The sequence below is a fragment of the Mangifera indica genome, unplaced genomic scaffold (genome assembly GCF_011075055.1).
Source record: "Mangifera indica cultivar Alphonso unplaced genomic scaffold, CATAS_Mindica_2.1 Un_0054, whole genome shotgun sequence".
In the NCBI taxonomy this organism is placed as follows: domain Eukaryota; kingdom Viridiplantae; phylum Streptophyta; class Magnoliopsida; order Sapindales; family Anacardiaceae; genus Mangifera; species Mangifera indica.
In genome coordinates this window covers 147,827-170,208 of record NW_025401146.1, presented here as the reverse complement: position 1 = coordinate 170,208, position 22,382 = coordinate 147,827, and the positions used below count along the sequence as shown (strand labels likewise).

The 22,382-nt window shown below is 34.1% G+C and overlaps 6 protein-coding genes and 1 pseudogene across 6 annotated transcripts; 4 read left to right on the top strand and 3 right to left on the bottom strand.

Moving 5' to 3' along the window:
- Window positions 1–52: 52 nt before the first annotated feature.
- On the bottom strand, window positions 53–664 carry LOC123206952 (sedoheptulose-1,7-bisphosphatase, chloroplastic-like). The gene is made up of 2 exons (XM_044624249.1): window positions 523–664; window positions 53–434 (listed from the first exon to the last, which is right to left on the bottom strand). Exons 1-2 carry the CDS (start codon window positions 662–664, stop codon window positions 82–84), a joined length of 495 nt encoding a protein of 164 aa, XP_044480184.1. The 3' UTR covers window positions 53–81.
- LOC123206961 lies at window positions 81–2,632 on the bottom strand (annotated as a pseudogene).
- LOC123206931 (adenylosuccinate lyase-like) lies at window positions 2,524–6,534 on the top strand. Its single transcript, XM_044624222.1, has 10 exons — window positions 2,524–2,837; window positions 3,056–3,208; window positions 3,650–3,865; window positions 4,002–4,184; window positions 4,462–4,683; window positions 4,787–4,903; window positions 4,992–5,135; window positions 5,376–5,477; window positions 5,645–5,713; window positions 6,067–6,534. The coding sequence occupies exons 1-10, from the start codon at window positions 2,631–2,633 to the stop codon at window positions 6,343–6,345; spliced, it is 1,692 nt and encodes a 563-aa protein (XP_044480157.1). The 5' UTR covers window positions 2,524–2,630; the 3' UTR covers window positions 6,346–6,534.
- Window positions 6,535–7,902: 1,368 nt separating this feature from the next.
- On the top strand, window positions 7,903–10,513 carry LOC123206932 (uncharacterized protein At2g39920-like). Its single transcript, XM_044624223.1, has 5 exons — window positions 7,903–8,186; window positions 8,262–8,340; window positions 8,922–9,375; window positions 9,786–9,986; window positions 10,113–10,513. The coding sequence occupies exons 2-5, from the start codon at window positions 8,271–8,273 to the stop codon at window positions 10,318–10,320; spliced, it is 933 nt and encodes a 310-aa protein (XP_044480158.1). The 5' UTR covers window positions 7,903–8,186; window positions 8,262–8,270; the 3' UTR covers window positions 10,321–10,513.
- A 1,177-nt stretch (window positions 10,514–11,690) lies between these two features.
- LOC123206940 (LIM domain-containing protein WLIM2b-like) lies at window positions 11,691–14,023 on the top strand. Its single transcript, XM_044624233.1, has 6 exons — window positions 11,691–11,905; window positions 12,078–12,264; window positions 12,577–12,676; window positions 12,774–12,808; window positions 12,956–13,045; window positions 13,558–14,023. Exons 2-6 carry the CDS (start codon window positions 12,130–12,132, stop codon window positions 13,765–13,767), a joined length of 570 nt encoding a protein of 189 aa, XP_044480168.1. The 5' UTR covers window positions 11,691–11,905; window positions 12,078–12,129; the 3' UTR covers window positions 13,768–14,023.
- Window positions 14,024–14,467: 444 nt separating this feature from the next.
- LOC123206960 (uncharacterized protein At2g39910-like) lies at window positions 14,468–18,337 on the top strand. Its single transcript, XM_044624255.1, is given in 10 exon segments — window positions 14,468–14,552; window positions 14,651–14,787; window positions 15,339–15,529; window positions 15,619–15,754; window positions 15,857–15,889; window positions 15,891–15,917; window positions 15,919–16,059; window positions 17,149–17,213; window positions 17,838–17,908; window positions 18,065–18,337. Coding segments are annotated over 10 exon segments (987 nt in total). The 3' UTR covers window positions 18,166–18,337.
- A 316-nt stretch (window positions 18,338–18,653) lies between these two features.
- LOC123206939 (probable sugar phosphate/phosphate translocator At3g11320) lies at window positions 18,654–21,790 on the bottom strand. Its single transcript, XM_044624232.1, has 4 exons — window positions 21,075–21,790; window positions 20,391–20,494; window positions 20,049–20,277; window positions 18,654–19,176 (listed from the first exon to the last, which is right to left on the bottom strand). Exons 1-4 carry the CDS (start codon window positions 21,513–21,515, stop codon window positions 19,024–19,026), a joined length of 927 nt encoding a protein of 308 aa, XP_044480167.1. The 5' UTR covers window positions 21,516–21,790; the 3' UTR covers window positions 18,654–19,023.
- Between the last annotated feature and the right edge of the window lie 592 nt (window positions 21,791–22,382).

Here is a 22,382-nt window from a genome sequence, read left to right as displayed (position 1 = left end):
TTTGTTATTTATTTGTTAAGAGCACATTTTTTCGGGAAAAAGAAATGGTCAATTGAATATTAATGACACCTGCTTGATTATTTATCTGATAACAAAGCAATTCCAAGTCCCTGGACAACTAGAATATTTGACGGCATATGAAGAAAAATAAGAAAATGAAAGCAGCACTTGAGCAGCTGCTCCAAGTGGAACCCCCTTGAGCCTTGAGGATCCATACAGAATTTCTTCAAAACGGATTATTTCATTCTTGGAGCCATAAGCGACTTGGGTTCTTTCATCAAGATTGTTGATCACCTTGTCTGGTACAGAGATATTGCCATCACTACTGTAACCTCCAGCTTTTTCAACCAAGAATCCCAAAGGAGGCACCTCAAACAATACCCTCAACTTAGCTTTTGAAGGTGGCGAAGTCACATTTGTGAAGATACCCTTCTCTTTTACAATAATGTGCACTCAACAAGTTAAACAATGAGTAAATAAAAACCTGGAGAAAAAACTAAAGTTTGGATTAGTTGGGAAGACCTGATTGACATCTGGCACCATTCCTCCTGTGTATCTCAGTGTGTATTTCTCTCTTACATAATAGTTTATCAGCTGTTGAGCAACAAAGAAAAGATGAAATAAGTTGATAAAAACTCCATTTCTGGGTAGAAAGAAACAACATTGTGCCTTGTTATTCTCAGGGTTATCAAAAGTTGCTCTCAAATTTCCGGGGGAGAAAAGTTTTCCTTCACCAAACTCTGTTGTCTATTTGACATGTTGCCATTTTCCTGAGCAGTGCATTGCAGAAACATTATTTTACAAGATACGTTGCGATTCAGGGCTCCAATACTTTTGATGAACATTTTTTAACAGATTTTATTGATGCAAGCAAACCTTCATCAAGAAGAAGGAACTCATGGGTGCCTGTAACATCCTCAAAAGCAAGAACATAAGTGGTACGAGGACCATAAATTCCCATGGCTGCAGCAACTTGATCTCTTCCTGTGACCCCAGTTAATTTATCTCCAGGCCACACCCCAAAGATGGTGCATACTGTAAAATTTGTGTCCACAATGCTAGATCCATCAGGAGGATCGAAAGCTGCACTGAATCCACCTGTTCAAGTTGTTCAATCTTGTTACTAACTTCAGTATTTGAATCACTAGAAAATTATAAAATATGCAAGACCTTCAACTGGCCCTCCCATGTCTTGCAGCTCAGGCACTTCTTCAGAGCAAGCATATTTTGCAGAAGTGTGAGTAAGTCAAGGCCTATGCATCAAAACTCAGTTAGATTTCCATTATTTTCGTGCATTAAGTTTAAAGATTATCAATTCTGACCTCAAATAGAAGCTTGTTGGCAAGCATATCCACAGCAAGCTGCTCATCTCCAAAGGAATTGACACACGCTGTTCCTCCACAAGAAGCAGTTTTGACCTTAAAAGCAATGGTCCTCAATGCTTCTCCCATGCACATCATCAACCTAACGGGTCCCTTGTCTGGTGTTGATTTAGTGAGGAACTCCTCCTACAATCACAAACCTGTTAATAACAAGTGACCATGAAGCTAAGTGAAGCAATATTTTTCATATACATGGTGACTTACCAAGCTATCACCAATTATGAGGATGTTTTTTATTCTTATCTTTGTTTTTATAAGAGAGTTCTCTCTCTGTTAGGGTCAGGAACCTTAAATTTAAGTCGAAATTGTCATCTCTAACTATTTTATTGTTATTAATAACGTTTGTGCATGGTTCATTTTGGTATGGTTTAATTTTTTGTTAAAACCAAACTGAAATAAGAGATTTTAAAAAATTTCAAATCATTTTATGTTTTAAATCAAATATAATTAAACTTAAAAAATAAAGTTGAATCTAATTTGGATTATAGTTGGATTATATTAAAAATCTTTTAATTTCAAATATTTCGTACTTAATAAATAACAATTGAATTATAGTTATCTAAGATATAGAATAAACATGTAAAATGAATATGAAATACATATACAATAAATATGAAGAGAATATAACAAAATATATATAAAAAAACAAGTGGTACATCTCATTTTTTATTAAAAAATTTAATTAAATATATTTTTATATATGTATTTAAAATGATTTATAGTTTGGTTCAATTTGTAAGCTTTTCAAATTATAACTTAAACAGTAATTTTTTTTAATTTATCAATCCAAACCAAACTACTTTATAAATCAAATAATATTATTTCAAACAATTTGATCCAATTTTATAGTTTGAACTAAATTACGCACAAAATTTTGATAGTAATAAAGATTGATATTAATCCTAATTAAGTGTTAATATTAATATTAATTGTCACTTTAAAAAAAATCTAAATCTATTAAATTAGATTATTATTGGGCTTGGGCTTTTGAGGCTAGTGTTGGACTTGGGCTTTCATTTGAAGATTGAGAATTTTTTAGGTTATGCGTCAATCCAGATTGGGCTCCGGGTCACATTTTATAATTTTTATGGGCTTTCAGAAAAGTAAACTAGTTTAATGGGGTTTGCGAAATTAGGGGCTTAACCCCAAAAAAAAAAATTGAAAAAGTTACCTCCAATTGGTCTGAAACAACTGAACTCTGCGCCTTCAAAGCTTCACCCACACTAATCAACCTTTTGATATTCGTTCATGGAGCTTGGAGTCTATTCTAGGGCTTTAGGCAGCAGCAAAGCGATCTGCTTTAGCCCTGTATCTACAACAACAAGAAGAAGAGATCACCGAAACCCCATGAACGCCACAAACTTTAATCTTCACCAGTTTCATCAACAAAAATTCTTAAATGCTTCAATTCTAACGTCCAAAACGTTTTCACCTAGAGAATATTCTCCAATAAAGGTTACTTATCTTTATGTATTGTTTCGACTATTCAAAACCGATTCTTTAGTCTTAGTTCGAGACTTTGGGGGTGAAAGTTATCGAGTGAAGATTTTTTTTTTCCCCTCTAACTGAAGAGGAGGGAATAGAGATGTTTAATATTTTTGGGCGTGGGTTTGTATATATTCAATTTTTAAATGTGACTTTTTGTAAATTTTCAACTTCTTTGATGCATTTAGGTGATGAAAATGAGTCGAGATGATTCTCGCGAGTTTGAGCTTTCGAGTTTAACTGCATTGTCGCCATTGGATGGCCGATATTGGGGTAAAGTTAAGGACTTGGCTCCTTACATGAGTGAATATGGGCTTATCTACTTTCGGGTTCTAGTTGAGGTATTTCTCTTTTTATTGAATTATTTGATATTTCAAAAGACCAGCAGCCAATCCAGTTGTATGTTCAGGAAATATTATCGGATCTACTTGAATAAAACTGTTATTGCTTATGGATGAGAACTGTTTTTACTGCTTGCATTTAACTATTCAACTTACTATTGTTTTTGTAAAGTTTAACTTGGTTAAAATATGGTTAGGATCTGAAACTAGTTGGATTAATTTGAGGCAAAATAACCAATGTATCATGACATGATTAATGATATAGGGCTCTTTCGGAGCAAAACATTGGTTGTTAAGAATTTTCTGACCATATGTTGTTTGTGCTGCTTATTGTTAATAGCTATAGTAACCATTGCCAAGATTCAGGTCTCATTTTCTTGTGGATATATATATATTTTTGTCTATTTTGAAGGGATTTTAAATTCGTATGCTCCCTGCTAGATCAAATGGCTGCTGAAGCTTTCACAAATTCCTGAAGTCACCGAGGTTCCAAATTTCAGTGAAGAAGCTCAGTCTTATTTACAAGGAGTGATTGACAGTTTTAGTATGGACGATGCCTTGGAAGTCAAAAACATTGAAAAGGTCACAAACCATGATGTGAAGGCAGTGGAATATTTCTTGAAACAGAAATGTCAGTCCCAGCCCGAGATTGCTAAGGTTGAGGTTCTTCTCATCAGTTTCTTTAGATACTGAGATAATCTTTTTTGCTAGAAATGGGTCATGTGCACTGCTTTACCTGTTCTGAAATCTTAGGATCATCTTAATTTCTTTCCCTCTTTCTCTTGTATTACAGGTTCTTGAGTTCTTTCATTTTGCTTGCACATCAGAGGACATAAACAATCTTGCCCATGCATTGATGCTGAAAGAATCAATAAACAAAGTCATGTTTCCAGTAATGGATCAATTGATAAAGGTGTTATGTAACATGGCTAAGGATAATGCACACATCCCCATGCTTTCTCGTACTCACGGTCAGGTAATAGAGTTATTACTTGCTTGTAGTTAGTCATTCAAAAGCAACATTGTAACAATTCAGAGAGGGCAATGATATTGATTCATGTCTTGATGTCTGAGAATTGTACTTGATGATTTACATCTGTATATGCATTCCATTGCACAAAGTTAGTGATGAATTTTCAAAATTTATCTTGTTGTCTTTTTTTTTTTTTTTTTTAATTTTGAACTTTTTAGTTTGTCCCAGTTGCTTTATAGTTTAGTTGCAGAAAAAATGACTATTCATGGCTAACCTGCAGACAGCTTCTCCAACAACTTTGGGAAAGGAAATGTCAGTTTTTGCTGTTAGGTTAAGCAGAGAAAGGAAGGAAATTTCTCAAGTTGAGATTATGGGGAAGTTTGCCGGTGCAGTTGGGAATTACAATGCTCATATTTCCGCATATCCTGATGCCAACTGGCCTCAAATTGCTGAAGAGTTTGTGAATTCTCTTGGACTAACTTTTAATCCCTATGTTACTCAGGTATTTTTATTTTTGGCACTTCTTTTTTTCCCTTCTAGTTCTAGAGCAATTTATTGCTTGCAAGATTAGAAGTCACTAGTTAAAAATATTTGCTTATTTGCAGATTGAGACTCATGACTACATGGCAAAACTTTTTTATGCTTTTATCAGATTCAACAATATATTGATCGACTTTGATAGAGATGTGTGGGGCTACATATCTTTAGCCTACTTTAAGCAGGTAAGCTTTGTGACAGAAGGGCTGGTTTTGGTGGATTTCTTCCCTTGTAAAGAAAAGTAAAAATTTTTCTTCTGAAATTTTGTGACAGATAACCAAGGCTGGTGAGATTGGATCTTCAACTATGCCTCACAAAGTTAATCCAATAGATTTTGAAAATAGTGAAGGTAATCTTGGCAAGGCTAATGAAGATCTATCATTTTTAAGCATGAAGTTGCCTATATCGCGATGGCAGGTGAGACTTTATTTATTTTTACTTCAACACAAATTTTCAGAGACTTCTTTCCATGGACTAGCTTGTGTTGTGGTTTTGAGGCCATTTATATCTTATGCTGGAAGTGGAAAATAACATACAGGGGTGACAGGGTTGAATATGCCAAAACATTGACAAACTGGCTGTTTTTCAAGTGATGCATGTATAGTTTATAAAAAGGAGTACCTTATGTTTGGCAATATCAATTCTTTGTATTTGCAGCGAGACTTGACTGATTCAACTGTTTTGAGGAATATGGGTGGAGGATTGGGACATTCCCTTCTTGCCTATAAAAGTGCAATACAAGGAATAGGAAAACTTCAGGTATGCTGTATAAAGACAAATGTTATTCTGATTGATCTGTTGGCACAAGCAGAGTTGGCACCTTGCCAATGAAGCAATCGAATTTAATGTATATATTGCTTTAACATTTTGAAAGAGATTTTAATGTTTTATTTGTGTTTTATGATTGTATTTTTAACACATCTTAGGTTAATGAAGCTCACTTGAGTGAAGACTTGAACCAGGCATGGGAGGTGCTTGCTGAACCAATACAGACTGTATGTATCCTATTCATCTTAGTAATATCTTGATTTCTCCAAGTTGCACAAACCTTAATGCTTTAATTGATTGTGTAGGATGCTAATATTGAACAAACATACAGGACCTGATCTTGTGACTTGGTTCTTGCTTTTTTAGTTTATAGATTCCTTTAGCCTTCCCTCTTTCCTAAGAAAATGTAATGTACTTAGTAGTGACCAACTTCTAGCTGTTCATTGTAGCATCTAATGTGTTTGAATTTGGCTGTTTTGAGTGAGGATTTCCCATGTGAGGCAGATGCCTCTTTTGTATTCTTCATCGAATCTTTTGAAATGGCCCCATAATTCTTACTCTTGTGCTTATTTGTATGTAGGTTATGCGGAGATACAGTGTTCCAGAGCCCTATGAGAAGTTAAAAGAACTAACCAGGGGAAAAGCAGTTACTAAAGAAAGCATAAGAGAGTTCATCTTGGGCTTGGAATTGCCTGAAGAAGCAAAGGCTAATCTTCTCAACTTAACACCCCACGCTTATGTTGGAGCAGCTGTTGATTTGGCTAGAAATGTGGATGCAGCTGTGAATTTGGTGAATGGGACTAAGGTTTTAGAGCCTTGCTCTTTAAAAAAAATCTCACAAGACAATATAATTTCCTGACTACAGTTGTTACTTTACCAGATCAGGCTTTAAGGTGAAATGTTACTCTCATTGGGAAGGCAAAAATGACCCCATACTGAAGCTTTTTGAAGGTTTGCGATTGTAATTGGAATAAAGTAATAATTCAAACAGACGGTTGAAAATTTTAAAGCAATATATATGCCTCTGAAATACTGTTGTTTGCTAGAAGTTTATTGTCTTGTTATCCATTTTACTTTCTGCATGGAAGATCAAATCACCACCGGTTGTATAAGTTTCATCAAAGATATGGAGATGGAGTGTAGGGATGGATTTGAGCCGATTTGAGTTTGAGTCTGAACTCATTGAGCTTGGTTTGCTTCAGAGGAGTCAAGTTTTACATTTAGTTTAGTATTATAGTTTTAAAAAATAATTAAAACGATATTATTTTAATAAATATAGGTTAAAAATAATATCATTTTAATTGATTTATATCAAAACTTTTTAAATTTTTGACAAATTGAATTATTCTAAAACTTGAACTTGAAAATATTTAACTCTTAAGTTTAAATTTGAACTTAAGTTTGTTCGAATTAAATTTATTTTAAATTTTTATGAATCAAATTTATTTTTCAGTTTGGATAAGTTTGATTTGAATGTTATTACACAAAAATTTGGTTACATCAACTTAAAAGAAAAATATGGTATTGGTGGAGAACAGAACAGTGTTGAAGCCATATGGGCCCTTTCTGAAATTAAAGCAAATGTCAGGGCGGAGTAATTTCAACCCCTTGTATTGACGAGTTTCCTCCAGATACTTTATGTTAATTTATTTTACGCATAGCCCAATTGCCTAATCAATTTGGATATAAAAAAGGCCTGCCAAAAGAATTATTCCTATCTGAATATTATTGTAATTTCAAAATGATATTTGTTTATTATGAAAAAAACAAATATTTCTTTTAGATTATTAGAATTAACAGGACCAAATAGGGTTATATATTTTTCTTCTAAATTTATAAAACTAATAATTTTTATTTAAGTTTAAACTTTTAAAATATCACATTTTTTTTTTTAAATTTTCTCTTTCTCTTTTATGATACCATCTCTGAATGAAGACTTCACCTTCGTCCAATGATAAATATGAATTTTCATTAGGAAACAACATCAAAAAAGAGAAAAGAGAGAGAAACAGATTGAAGATGACACTAGAAAATGGAGAAAGAAAACAAAAAATCTTAAGAAAAAATATAATATTTAGGAGAATTATTAATTTTTTTAAATTTAGGGAGAAAATAAATAATATTTTATTATTTTTATATATTATAAGTTAAATAATAATTTCATTCTTAAAATTTGACTTAATTGATTCGGTTAATTTTAATTATTATAGATAAATGTTTGAGTTTTTAATAATTAATGGGTATACATAAAGTTCAACAAAACATCGGGTGGGAAAAAAAAAGGGCTGTGGACATTTTGCTGACGTTAAGGCGAAGTTGTCCAGTTTCTGATTAGGCCGCTTGTGCCACATCACCATCCACTGTACAAAAATGAAGCTTCCTGTAGGAGATAGACACAATAGGCAGCTTCTCTTTTGCCTTGGAGAATTCTAGTACGACAAATATTTTTTTTTGCAACGCTCTTCCTTGTATCCTTAACATGTTCATCTGTGTAAGTTTGTTCGTGCAGATTTTAGCTTATAAGAGAAAGACATCTACCTTATAGATCACTTCGAAATCTTGTCGACCCAGTTCACAGTCTTTGTTCAACTCCATAAAACTGGCCGATTAAGGTTGGTTAGAGTTCAAAGATATGAACTTTTTCCAAAAGAAGTTGAGATGATCTGCTGCTGGCTCTTAGCATGGTAGATTAAAACACTGGTAAGTTTTAATTTTATGTTAAGTATCTTTTAGATTTTGGTAACTTGCTGAATTGAGCTGTTAATTGCTGCTTAGATTGAAAGAATGTCAGCTTATGGTCATGAAATGGAGCGGGAGTACTCCATCCGGAGTCTCGAGAGTAGAGGAGGCTCTGGTAAGATAAAATAAAACTATGTCCTTTTTAGTACATATTTGATTATGTGATTGAATAATTGTAAATTAAATATAAAATATTCATATCACATGATTGACACATCATTCGCATTCTCAATTGTGTATACGTATTACATAGTTGGGTAAGTTATGTCACTTTTTAACTTCAAAATTGTGAAACGGTATGTTATTTTATAAGTACTTGCACTGATATTCACTTCTATACGAAATAGATCAAGTGCTTCATTTGCTAGATCATTAAGAGTAATAACAAGTGTAAATAGCTGAATTTTCAAAAGCCATATGAAATCATATTATTTTCAGGGAAGTTATATATTGTGGCATTGAAGATGTGTTTGCGTGGGTTCAACCGGTTCAAGTTCTAAATTAAAATACTAGGCTATTAGAAGAAGGATGATCTATATGTTTGCACATTTGGGCCACTTTTTGCGTCATGCCATCAGCGGAAAGTTTTCAGCTAATCTGCAGTTGTAAACTTATGATTATATCATGTTTGTAGTTTTTCATTTTTCCCCTAATTCTGGTGGAATATTGATAACTTTTTTTTTCCCTTGAGAACAGAATTGGGAAGCCGATATGCAGTTGAGTCAGGGTTCTATATGACATCTTTTGCTGCAACAATCTTCATTGGTGGCCTTGCAACTGTTGGGATTTTGTTGGTAACCTTGCTGATTGCATTGGCGGTAATGTTGCAATCCTGTCAAAGTAGCAGGGCTGGAGTTGTTGAAATTGCTAAAGCAAGTGATGATTACAGTTACTGCAAAATGTATGCTCTACATGCAGAACTTAACAGCTTGGAGGTAGAAGCTGATTACTTCCCTTCAGTTTGTAGGGTTCTTGCTATTCAATATCTCAAAGCTGGACTATATACTAGAGATCTAAATTTTACAGTGTGGATGATTGAAAGTTATTTCAGTACTCTTTCACCAACTCCTGATGGTCTAGATGTGGTTCTGTTAGACATAGATTACGTTGTTGCTCCAAGTCCTCAATGCACCAAGCTGTTAATGGATGGGTAATTTCTCTCAACTTTAACATGTCCCATCTTAGTTAGAGTTTGGTTTTCCTGAATTTCTTGTCTAGCAAAGTTAAGGAATTTCCTGGAAGACCAATTGTTTCTCCGTATGTGAAGTTTGTAGTTTTTTCTTTTTTTTTTAAAGAAAAAAAAACTCTGAAATTTAGAATTTTCTTTCTTTGATGTACTCAAACACTAGCAGACTAGCTTCATTATTTGTTCCTTGTTTTGTTTAATGTTGAAGAACATAAAATCTTTTGATAAATGTTGGGAAATCAAGCAATGGTGTTGGCATCCTGTTGTGCATCTTCTTAGTAAGTCATGTTGAAGCATACTTGCCTTCCAAACTATGTTCTTGTTCTTGTTATTGATATAAGTCACTTACAAGACATAATTCTGCTATGACACAGAATTGATCCATGTGGTAATGTTGATGATATTAAAGAGGCCAATCATCTAAAGCAAATGCTTACTCTGAAATTATTCTTGTCACTTCAAGCTAGTGGATGGCCTGTGATTCTGATATCCAGAAAACCTGAAGGACAACGAAATGCCACCACAGAGCTCCTTATTTCTGCAGGATACGGAGACTGGGCTTCATTGATTATGAGGTAATGATATATCATTCATTTTTTTCCTTAGTCATCATTGATTGCATTTCTCTCCATTGTGGGTGAATCAAATTGAGCTTTTGCATTTGCCTATGGAGTTTGATTAAAATGTTAGCATTCCTGCAGGGTAGATGATGAAATGCAAATGGATAGCCGCGAATACATATCTAGACAAAGGACAATACTACAGGAAGGTGGCTTCCGCATAACTTGTTTGATTAGCTGCCAAATGGATGCTTTAATGGGTCCAAATCTAGGCAAGCGTGTCTTCAAGCTTCCAAATCCTTTATATTATGATTTTCAGCATCTCACTGAAAGAAAGAAGCTAGCATAATAGATAATGTTGAAACTAGGCTTTCCCACTATGATTTCTTCTGTTTATCCATCGTTCGTTATTTGAAGATCTTCCATTTTATTTGTGAACCCTGCTAATCATTATGTTTTGAATTCCTGGAGAGTTCAATTGTGTGTGTTTGTGTGTATATATATATATATATATAAATATAAATATGCTAATATTAAGTTTCCTTCTGGAGTGGACTACAGTAGAATTTTTTTTATAGTAACAAGAAACTCCATCCAAGCTGGACCATCCCATTAGAGCCAAATGCATGACAGGACAAGCATCCAAATATCTCAATTCAAACAAAATCTACTTTTTTATGAGCCATTTGACATACCTATATATACCTCTCCCAGTCTTCTTCGCTGGCACCCGATCTCATTTCATATGACTAGTGTCAACCGCCTTACACCAAATCTTCCATTGTTCCTTTGTGGAATCCCAGTGATTCTTTTGTTGTATACTATCATACTTCATACCATTCTTGTCTTGGAATAATTCAACAATATTTTTTCTTCAATAAAACTATATATATAATTTTACGTACAAATAATGTTATATCATCATGTGATTCAATTTTATTTTATCTCTAAGTTAAAATTACTAAATCACATGATAACATATAATTGTTTATACATATAATACCATTCTTCCTTCGCACCTCCTTAATAAGGAAGATCTTATACACTAATGAGGGAGTGTTATGTAAAAAGGGTAATTGATAGTTCTTCGTATGCCTCTACAAGACAGGTGTGGTATCAAGAATGTCAATATTGAAAGACTGTTGCTGATGCAAGTGATGTAGAAAAGGCAAAGTCAGCAAGTTGATCAGTAGCATCAATGTGTTCCAAATGCATAGCTCTTTGTTTTGAATTTGAGCGTGCACAAAGTGAAAATCCACTTTGATATGCTTTGTTTTGCTATGAAAAAAAGGATTATTGCAAAGATAAATTATCCCAACATTGTCGCCATTGATTACTAGAGGCGTAGCATGTGATAGACGGAGCTGATAAAGCAAAATGTGAACCCAATTGACCTCACCGACAGTAGCATCAACAACAACATGATACTCAATTTCAAAAAGCTATTGGGTAATTGTCCTTTGTTTAATATTTTTAACAATTATAATTTAAAGTAACAGGGAAAAATTATGAATTAAAAAAAAAAGTAAAAAAAATTATATTAAATAATTAGTTTATTTTTTTATTTAACGAAATTTACTAATAAAAATTTGACGAAAAAGAGAGAAATTAGTGTTAAAATGTAAATAATCCCGTAATTTAATTTGACTAGGTTGGCTAAAAGAGACACAGTGGAGACAAAATGTTTACAGCGAAGGAGGTATTTTGATGTTTGTTTATTTTCACTTATATCTCACTCTCTCTCGTCATTATCACTAATCCATTTCTTTGCCTGGCAAAAGCGTCCCAAAACCACGCTCTTCCTTTCCATTTCTCTTACTTTTCTCCTTCAAACCCCTTTCCAAGTTCGGCTCCCCATCTGGGTTTTTCTTTTTCTTTTTTTTTTTCACAATTGCTTTGTTTGGATTATTTCTGAGATCGAAGCTTTCTTCAAGGTATGTTTCTTTGACCAAACGAATCTACCTGCTTTGTATTTTCTTAAGTTTGGTTCGACATGAGTAGATAAAAATTTGCTCTGCCTTATCAGTTTCTTTATTTGCAACAAGTTTCAGATCGGTTACTAATTCGATTTGGTGTTTAAAATTTCAATTTTTTTGGTCAACTTAGATTTTGAGGGAGACACAGAACAGTCAGATCTAAAGCATTATTTATAGTAGCTATGTCTTTTACTGGTACACAACAGAAGTGCAAGGTTTGCGAGAAGACAGTGTATCCAGTTGAGCAGTTATCGGCAGATGGGGCTGTTTACCATAAATCTTGCTTCAAGTGTTCACATTGCAAAGGGACATTGAAGGTACTATTTTTTTTTTTTATGTATATTTCTGGTTATTTTGCTGTTCCTTTAGTTGATCTTTTTAATGAAAAGTAAAAAATTATTAAGCTAAGGCTGGTTTATGTAATGGAAGGATGTTGGCTTATTTTGAAAGATTAATTTTTCGGGTTTACGTCCCAATAGCCTTAATGATGTTTCAGTCGGTTAATGGTTTTTGAACCCTGATTTAATCAATTTGATGTGTTCCACGCCTTTAGATTTTGTTGATTGTATGATTTATTTATTATTATATAGCTTTGTGTTTATTAAGGTGGGAAATTTGAATGTTGTCAGCTGAGCAATTACTCCTCCATGGAAGGTGTACTTTACTGTAAGCCTCATTTTGAGCAGCTGTTCAAAGAGACGGGTAGTTTCAACAAGAATTTTCAGTCACGTATGTATCTTGCTTTCCAGATGAAGAATCTCATTTTGTGATTTGTCGACAGTTCAGTTTTACCTGTTTAATTAGCTATCGGTTTTATTGTTGACAGCTGCAAAGTCAGCTGAGAAGTTAACTCCTGAACTGGTAAATCTTCCTGCGGTTTTGAACATATGTGAAATTTGGTTAAAATGTATCTTTAGAAAAAGATTATAATTAAAAATGTAAATCATGTTAAAATATGCCATATGTTTCTCGAGGTCTTTCTAATTCCCAATAGTCTGTTGATTTCAGACAAGGTCACCTAGCAAAGCTGCCAGCATGTTCTCTGGGACACAAGAAAAATGTGCTACTTGTGGCAAAACGGTCTATCCACTGGAAAAGGTAGGTTCCCAGGATTTTAAAAGTCAGCAAATTGTAATAGTCTGTGTAGAAAGTTTCTCCAATTACAGAGCCTGTGTACTGAACGTAGGTGTTGTTCTATACTTATGAATTCCTTGTTTCAAATTGAGGTACTCAAGTGTTGGCCTGATACAACCTTTGTGTTTGTTAATTTGTCTACATTAGTTTTATGTTATGAAAAGAAGTCATTGAAGTTCATTAGGAGAATATATATATATATATATGGAAAAACTGTTGGGCAGCAAACAAGCAATCCGGAAAGTGTTTACTTAGTTTTAAGTAGATGTATGTCACAGGGGTCTCTAGGCCTTATTAGTTGTAACTTCGAAGCAAAATGCTAATAATTTGTTGGGATCAGATTGTTCTGCTAATATATATGGTAATGTGTAGTCACAGATATTAAGACATTCAATCATATTTTGAAATTCTTGTTTGTACATATACCTTCAAAGCTTAGGTTTTTAATATGGATTTCCTGTGTCAAAAATCATCAGGTAGCGGTGGAGAACCAAGCCTATCACAAGACATGTTTTAAGTGCTCTCATGGTGGCTGTTCCTTAAGCCCATCAAATTATGCAGCCCTTGAGGGTATTTTGTATTGTAAACACCACTTTTCTCAGCTGTTCAAGGAGAAAGGTAGCTACAACCATCTTATCAAGTCTGCATCAATGAAGCGTGCCGCAGCCTCTGTTCCAGAAGCTTGAACTCACAACTGATTTCTACTATCTATTTGGTGTGGCTTTGTTCTGTTTGTCAGTGTGCTTTCCTTTTGATTCCTCTGATTATTGTTGAGGGGAACTAATAAACCTATGGTTCCTCGATTGGTTTGTGCTCATCTGTGTTGGGCATTTTGTTGCGATAATGGTTACAGGATTGTGCATTCTTCCAGTTATGAAAATGACCATTTGCAGGGCTTGATCTTAAAATAAATATTATCAGCCTTTGGTGCTTTTGTTTTCAGTTTGTACAATTCAACATAAACTGGAAAATCTCTATTCTCATCTCTTGTTTTCTCTTTTCTGGCATAGTTATTGCTTTGTCAGAAAATATGGTTTTTTGAAAGCTTCTAATTTCATCAATGAGATGACAATTAAATGATGTTTCAGGAAGTGGGCTTTATGGATCATTTAATTTCAATTGTGATTCCCTATAGATAATATTTAGTGAAAATTCACAGCAGCCTTTGAACTCGATTTTTACAAACTGCTGAATCGAAAATAATTCCACTATTCCTCGACTTCGACTGAGTTCAGAAATGTCGAAATAGGTTTCAGCTCACCATGACCGTCTCTTTCAGGAAGCTCTCTCTATCTCCCGGCAAGCGTTTCTTTCGCGAAAAACATGTAACTTTATTTCTGTTTTAAAATTTTAGGTTAATAAATCCGATACTACACAGTGAAAAGAATGAACTACACACCGCCAGAAGACGCCGCCGTCTCTATCAAATCAATTTTATACACTCTTCTCGACGTTGAAACGGCATTGGACAGTAAAACCTCATAAATGTGACCCTAGCGCTTGCTCTTCTAATCTCTTCTCGGTCTTCAAATCACGAGTCTCTAACATGGATCCACGAACACATTTCAGTTACTGTTGAGTCACTTTTTCATGCTATTGCGAACGAGTACGGCACCATTTTAGCTGGGTTGTTGCCGGAAGTGGTGCCGCTTTTGAAGGAGAGGATTAAAGAGAGTTCAATTGATATAGACAATGACACTGATCAAGTAACCGCCGCTTCGGCTATGGTTCCAATTGTTCATGCGATTTCGGCGGCTTAACGGTTCCGGTGGTTTGTTACTCAGGTTTGAAACGTTAGAAAAAGCTTCAAAAATCTGAGTTGTATTTAAATATAATATCTGAAAGTAGTATTATAATTGAAAGACCATCGGAGATAGATAAAACACTTTATATATTACATTTTCTGATATTATTCTAGTTTTTAAAGAATTTTAACTGGAAACTGTTTTTGGAAACATTTTAACTTGTTTTCATGAAGTTTATTGTGTTTAAATTCTATAGTAAACCGGCTAGTTGTAAAATTTATTGTCCAGTTCAGATTTTTCGTTATTTTAAGAGAGGTTGTGATAATGTTTGTAGGTTGAGCATATCCTGATTTGGGCAAGTTCTGCAACTTGCTAATTCCTTGTGCATTGGCTGCGCTTGACCACTGGTCACGGGAGGTCAAAGTATGTGCTTTGATTAATATATCATATGATATGACTGCTGTAATCATTTGCAAATTGTTGGATGATACTCTTTTTCAAAAAAATTTCAGGCGCAGGGTATGGTTGTGCTTATACATCTTGCAGAAAATGTGAATGTTATGGATCTTAGTTTGTATGAAGATGTGATTCTTGATGCTTGCTGTCAGAATATTTCTTCCGCTGATGAGATATGGCACCTTGTTGTGGAGATGTCAGTTCTTCTTGTGACTAGTACACAGAGAAGTAACTGCAATAGCTCGTGGTATTCTTGTAATCTTTGTTTTACTTTTCATAAGTTTTTAACTGCATATCCTGATTTTGTAGCTTCTAATCATAGGGATTGATAACCAGTTGGGATCACAAATGGATGCACATTTGTGACCTCTTTTCAGGGTCAAGAATGCTTCTTATGCTTCATTATGGTTACAATCTTTTGGGTGACATGAGTTTACACAGTTCTAAATTATGTGTTTCACCAGAAAATTTAGTAAATTTACATGCTGTGACTGGCTAAAAGTGCATCAGATCTCTTCTGGGCCTTAGATCTTTTTAGTTTTTATTTTTAGATCAGAAAGGAGCTTGTAGATAGGCTAGGTTTGAAAGGATATTGAACGAGATGCTTCAGTCACTTGGAGCGGCAGCCAAGAAATAAAGGAGCCACGTCTTGCATGGCCCAAAGATATTGAACCTCTTTTCGGTGGTCTTAGCCTTGTTTTATTAGCTCATTTTGGTCGCATACTTCCACTTTTCTTCAAATGGATGCATGCTGATGATGATGAAACTTTGTCACTGGTGAGAACTAGCATCTTCTAATTCAAGTAGTATTCATTTTTCTCTCTTTCTTTTTCAACAATTTGAGGTTTAAAAAGTCGTGAAACTTCTAATTTTACATTGTAAAATAATGGTGCATCCTGATGCACTCTGTGTGCGATGAATACCTGTGTCAGTAATCTGTTTCTTCTCTTGTTTAGACAACTCTTCTACAACCACTATCCAGACCAACCTGCAAATACTCATTCTACCAGCAAATACTCTTCCCCCACAAACACAACAATCCACCATAAAGTCAACAGACCAATCGAACAGTAACAGAATAATTATATTAATTCAAATAAGCAAGTCCAACACTTTCAGTTCACCAGTAAAAGTCAATCGGAAATAAACAGTAAACAAAAGAAAATGTTCTGGCAATGTACGTGCCAAATCCTCCCAGGCCATAGCGCCTAAAATCCCAGATTTCCCTACTTAATTTCCTCAAAACTGCATTTCTCTTTCCTCCTCCCTTCTACATGCTGTCAATCCAATCACATTTGCCTTCCATTTTCCAGCCCCCATGTGTGCCAATCCTTTGCCTTCTTTTCTAATTGACTCCACCTCACCTTGTAGTAAATTTCCACTGCTGCTCCTATTCCTTCGGTATACTTTGATGATAGGTGGTCTAACAGTCTTCTAATTAATGAACTCCAAGATCAAGCATCAAACTTTTAACATTGGTAACAGTATCTTACATTTGAAATAGCTGTTGTTATTGTCTTGATGTATGAATATATAGCTTTTAAGTTTAGCTTTTTGCTCTGCAAAGACTATAATTCTGAATTGTACTTCCTAAAGGAATATGATAGAATTTTTCTTTGGCGTTATGCTTTTTGGTTTGTTTCTAAACATGTAAAGATTTAAAAGCTTTTTCTATTGAATAACATCTACTTTTGACTGAACCTGTGATCAGTATTGTTAGACACATTTGGTGCGATGAGAATCTAATTATTTGTGCTCTTATCGAACATCTTTTTACTGCAGCAAATTCACGAATTTTGGCGGCCACTAATGTAATTGGTGCTTTTTATTGAGTGTATTAAATTAATTTCTGAATTTATTGGGCAGGTTCTCAAGGGGCTTCAAACTACAGTAAAATTAACGTGCATAGGGAACTCTCCATATGTTGACGGGTAATTAAGTTTTCCCCTCATCTAGGAGTTTGATGAATTTTAGATTCTGCTTGATCATAATTAGAATGCATCATCATATACACATCATTTGAGGAAGTGAAATGGTAAATTAGTACGATATTTTAATTGTTAAAACAATTAAATCAAAATATGTGTGGGGAACTCTGAGATTCAAAACTGCTGCTGCTTAGACAATTGTTTAGGGCATTGCTGAAAATCAACAAAAGAATTGATTCTTTTTAAATGCTGAAAACTTTTGTTCATTTCTTAATTTTGTCATTGCTCTTTTTCAGGCTCTATTGGATTTTTTGGGTCCTGCAAACTAGTTCCATGAAAGATGTTTTGTATATAGGCAATTCATTGATCAGTTTTTTAACACGAAGACCTACAATTGACTTAAATTTCTGCAGGGAGCCACTTCTCTTTTCTCATTTCAAAACATATATGTGTCATCCTCCTACAACCAATTTGTTAAACAATTCTTGATCCGAGTTTCGAGAATCTTCCACTTTCCCAGCTTGTGACTGTAGTTCTAAGCATTTTATTTTTATTATATTGGCATCCAATTTTCGGACTCTCTTTTTTTCTCAGTTTCGAATTCACCTTCTCATATTTTGAATTCAGATCGGTGGATGAACTTACCAAATTGTACAAGGAGGCAGCAATGAGAAGAGCTCGGGAGGAAATCAGAACTGGTATGATTTATTATTCAGATCCTAATTCTGCTGAAACAGTAAGAATCTTTTTGTTTTTTTAAAGAAAAAATTATATTCATATTGGGCCCAAAAGAATCAAGCTTTATTTTTTCCTTCCTGTATTGACTAGATGTAAAGACTTACAGTTTCAAACAGCCTGGAACAGGTACAAGGATGATCCCAACTTGAGCACTCTTGGTTCTTCAAGTGGAAGAACCGTGACTGGTTTCAACACTCAAAATCCATTAAAAATATAACAAAATTTGTTGGGTTTGTTGAGTTCAACTAAGAGTAATATATATATATTGTATAAAAGTAAGAGTTGCACCTGGAAGACACAGAAGATGTGAGTTTGTTTGGAAGGTGAAAGGCATGGCAACTTTATATCCCACGCCTATCGTGCATAGTTTAATCAATTTTTCCTTCTCTGTATGTCTTCCTATGTCTTCTATTTTCTCTCCTTGATTATGGAATTTCCTCTTTTTTGGATTTACCCTCCATCTTCATTTTCATCTTCTTTCATATCAGTCCATGTCAGTCATATATATATATATATATATATATATATATATATATATAGATAGATAGATACATAGATACATAGATAGATATGTCAATTTTACAAAACTTTTTCTAAATTCTGATTTATCTCACGTTTCATTCATCTAAATTATTTTTTTATAACTAAAAGAAAATGATCTTCCATGATTTAAAAAAAAAAGCAGAGAAAGAACTTCCAAAACCATTTGAAATCATGACTAACTTTCGTTAATTAATCAATATAACAAATGTTAATAACAGACTTAGTTGTATAGTGACCCAATTCTACAAATCTTTCTTGAAAGAATAAAGAAGGTAAAACAATATTCTCTACAAACACCAAGCTGGGCATAATAGAGATAAATCAGTCACTTTTTATTGGATTTTTCTACTTTTGTCTAATCCTGCGCTTGTTGCTGATACAAGATGGAATCCTAGTCTCAGGCTTCCAGCTAAAAAATAGAATTTGAATGGGCAAAATCTAAGACCACCACCACGCACCTCAAACTTTGCCCACCAGAGCTGTTGCCTCTCTTTTGGCACTATTCATAACAGATTACGCATATTCTTTTCCTTCATGTCGTCTTACTTCTTTTCTTTGATTCACTATAGAGGATCACTCCAAACACTGTTAGTGTATAACCAAGCATTCCGGTCACAGAAACTGGATTTTTAAATATCAAAATCGATACCACCACAGCTACTGCCCCCTTTGCATTTCCTAGTACCTGAACGACCCAAATGCTTTATTAATCTCATCACATAATATATATTTAATACTTTGAAGAAACATGTGAGACGAAAAGAGCAAGAAAGAATTAACGTTTGAATGTATCAAAACAATTAAATCTGCAATGAACCGGAGTGAAGAAAATAGTAAACATGATGACAACAATGGAAAAGGGGTTATTTTCTATTTTTCTTAAATTCTCCAATAGGTATAGTTGTTTGCAAGGAAAAATATGAACAAGACATTGAAGGGTTGGAGACACAGCTTTCTAAAAAGAGTAAGAATTACAAATTCCAACAATGCCTATCTCTTCTATCAAATTGATGCTTTAAACACACCAGTTGAGATTGTTTGATGGGTTTCACAACATATGAAAAATCACAATAGAAGATAACCAAAGCTGGTATAATTTCAAGCATGGGAAAGCAATAAAATGATCCACAAGGAGGGTTGATATTACCCCCATACCATAGTACGACCTGGAATGTGAAACCAAAGATAAAATCCCCCCAAAAAATACCATACATAGATTTGACCGTTAACTTTGAGTAGGTACACCATCTCAAAACAATCCAAATTAAACCATGACAACAAATCCAAGGGGAGCTCTACCACAGTTCACACAATGTCCTTTCACTACTGGGGTCCTATCATCCCAAAATCATATCCACTCAAAAGGATCCCAGTTAGTTTCATAACCAGCTTTAAGTTGTCTATTGATTGTTAATCATGGAAATTTCTCTTCTTTATGTTTGTGAACTTTCTTATATTTATGAACAGAAAGGCATTGAGTTATTAGGCTTAAACATTGAAAGAAAAGCAAAAATAACAAATGTTTTGTCAAAGAATAAATCCAGAAATGAGGCATACCTGGAGTGTCAGAGCACTGGTATGTTTAGTGACCAAAAAGTTGGTCAGATTCACGAAATAAGCTAGCGCTGAATTGAATAGTAGATACCAGATGATCTTGATATTGTCTCTAGCAAGAGCAAGCGTAATACCAACCACATTTTTTTCCATTATAAGTGTTGCCGGGAGTAGAAACACAACAGCTATTGGAGCCATGTATAGAAGGAGGTTCATAGAATTCAGCTTTTCCCTTCAAAAAAATTACATATTTTTCAGTAACCTTTACTAATGTCCTAATTACTTGAAACATAAGACCAAGAACTTATGCCTTCAAGTTAAAATGAAATAAAACAGTTTCCTTACCCTTCAGAAGAAAGTAAAATTCCTTGTAGCACTGATTTAAGCGCCCTGGCAGCTGTTGCTGCAATGCACATTATAAAGCCAAATAAATGGAAACTTGGCTCACCCTGAACCCACATAAGAAAACAATAAAAACAGTCAGAAGCAGAATAGTTTTCCAATAAGATCACTATAATGACACATAAATTAAAAGCATCAACTAGTTACAAAGTTGTGTTATACTTGAATATAGCTGAAAACCAAAATAATTGTTACATAGAATTCTAACTACATAGCAGACTTGCTTCGTTCTGCTGTATAAAATTCAAAAGGATTATCAGAGTTTACTTACAGCCCAAATCAACAAAGCTGAGACTATAATCATTGAACTGAAGCAAGGCCATCCCATTGATTCAACTAAACAACTGGTTTCTACCTCGAATTTGATATTTATCCCGTTTCCAAATCAAAAAACAACTACAATAAGCTAATTTGATTTCATTATACGTCTAATTTGATTTCACCAACCACCAAAAACCTTTAGAAAAATCCAAATTTTCACCAAGACCTCAAACAAAGAAACAAATAAGCTCAATTCCAACCGACCCCATAAACAAAAACCCAAATTACTCAATTTACAAAAAAAAAAAAAAAAACCAAGGAATGAAAAAACACCAAAACAACAGAAGGAAAAATTATATTACATACCCCACTAGCTATGATAACCCCAGTAACAACAGGAATGAGGGTGACATAAGTGAGCCAAGCTTCACGCTTAAACGTCATCAAGTAGGCAAAAACAGCGGTGAAAAACGGCGTCGTGGCACCAACAGCCTGGTTAAAAGAAACCGGCAGGAACCTCAACGAGACATTCCCAAAAACAACAGAGATACAGAACACGAAAGACAGCGCCGCGATTTTGAGAAATTGAAGACGAGATCGGATAGTTTGCATAGGAACCATCTTCATCCACGCAATGGCGATGTAGCTTAACAAAGAACAAGCCGTCATGTGACACATGGTCAAAAAGATCGGGTACTTGAACCCGTAATTACTTAACAAGTACTTATTCAGTAGCAGAACTCCTATATTCGAAGCGTACCATGACGCCACCAACCCCAACGTGAAAAGTTTGCTCGAGCTCTTCATCTCCAAAAGAAAATTTTTTTTCTAAAATTTCTGAATTGTCGGTGATCTGGGGATTGAGATTTAATGCGAAAAACGAATCAAGTCCGTTGAGATATAGAGTTAAACAGTGGATCTGGGTAACGTTGAACGGAGTTCGTGACGGATCTGGTAATGTGAAGAGGAAGAGGAAGAAAAATGTGGCTCTGCAAATAAGAAATTGCCGAGAAAGAAACAAAGTCCCAATGATACCAAGGTAAACGCGTTAAAGAAGGTGTTGCGGTTGCGGTGCTCGTCTGCTATTCGGATCCGGGTCTGGATATTAACATAGGGAATTTTATTTTATTTTATTTAATATAAAAATAACAGTGTAGCAGGAATGGGAAGTAGAATTTATTGGAAAAAACGACTTATAATTCAATGAGTTGGAGCTTAGTGGTCGTCCAAACGCAGCCTTAATATTATTTTTATTTATTAATTAATTGATATCCAATTTCTTCTCTTTCTTAGATTGTTCTTGTTGCCTTTCAATTTTTTCATTTTGTGACCATTAATTAATAGAAATGACAATTCAGTCCGTAAGATCGGGTTTTTTTGACCTGTTTTTCTCTAAATAAGAGATTTTCTAATAAAAATTAAAATAAAAACAAAGTAAAAAATATTAAAATTCTTACAATTAAATATAAGAATAAATATTATATCTTCAACCCATATCTTCTTTAATTTGTCTTTTCTCTTATATATTTTTTTAAATTCTTATATAATTTATTTTTAAAAATTTTAAATTATTATATATATTTATTCAGTGAAAAGAGAAGAGGGGGGGATACATTTTTTTTAAGTATTGAGAATGGGACAAAAGAGAGACAGGATTAAGGCATTCATCCCGTC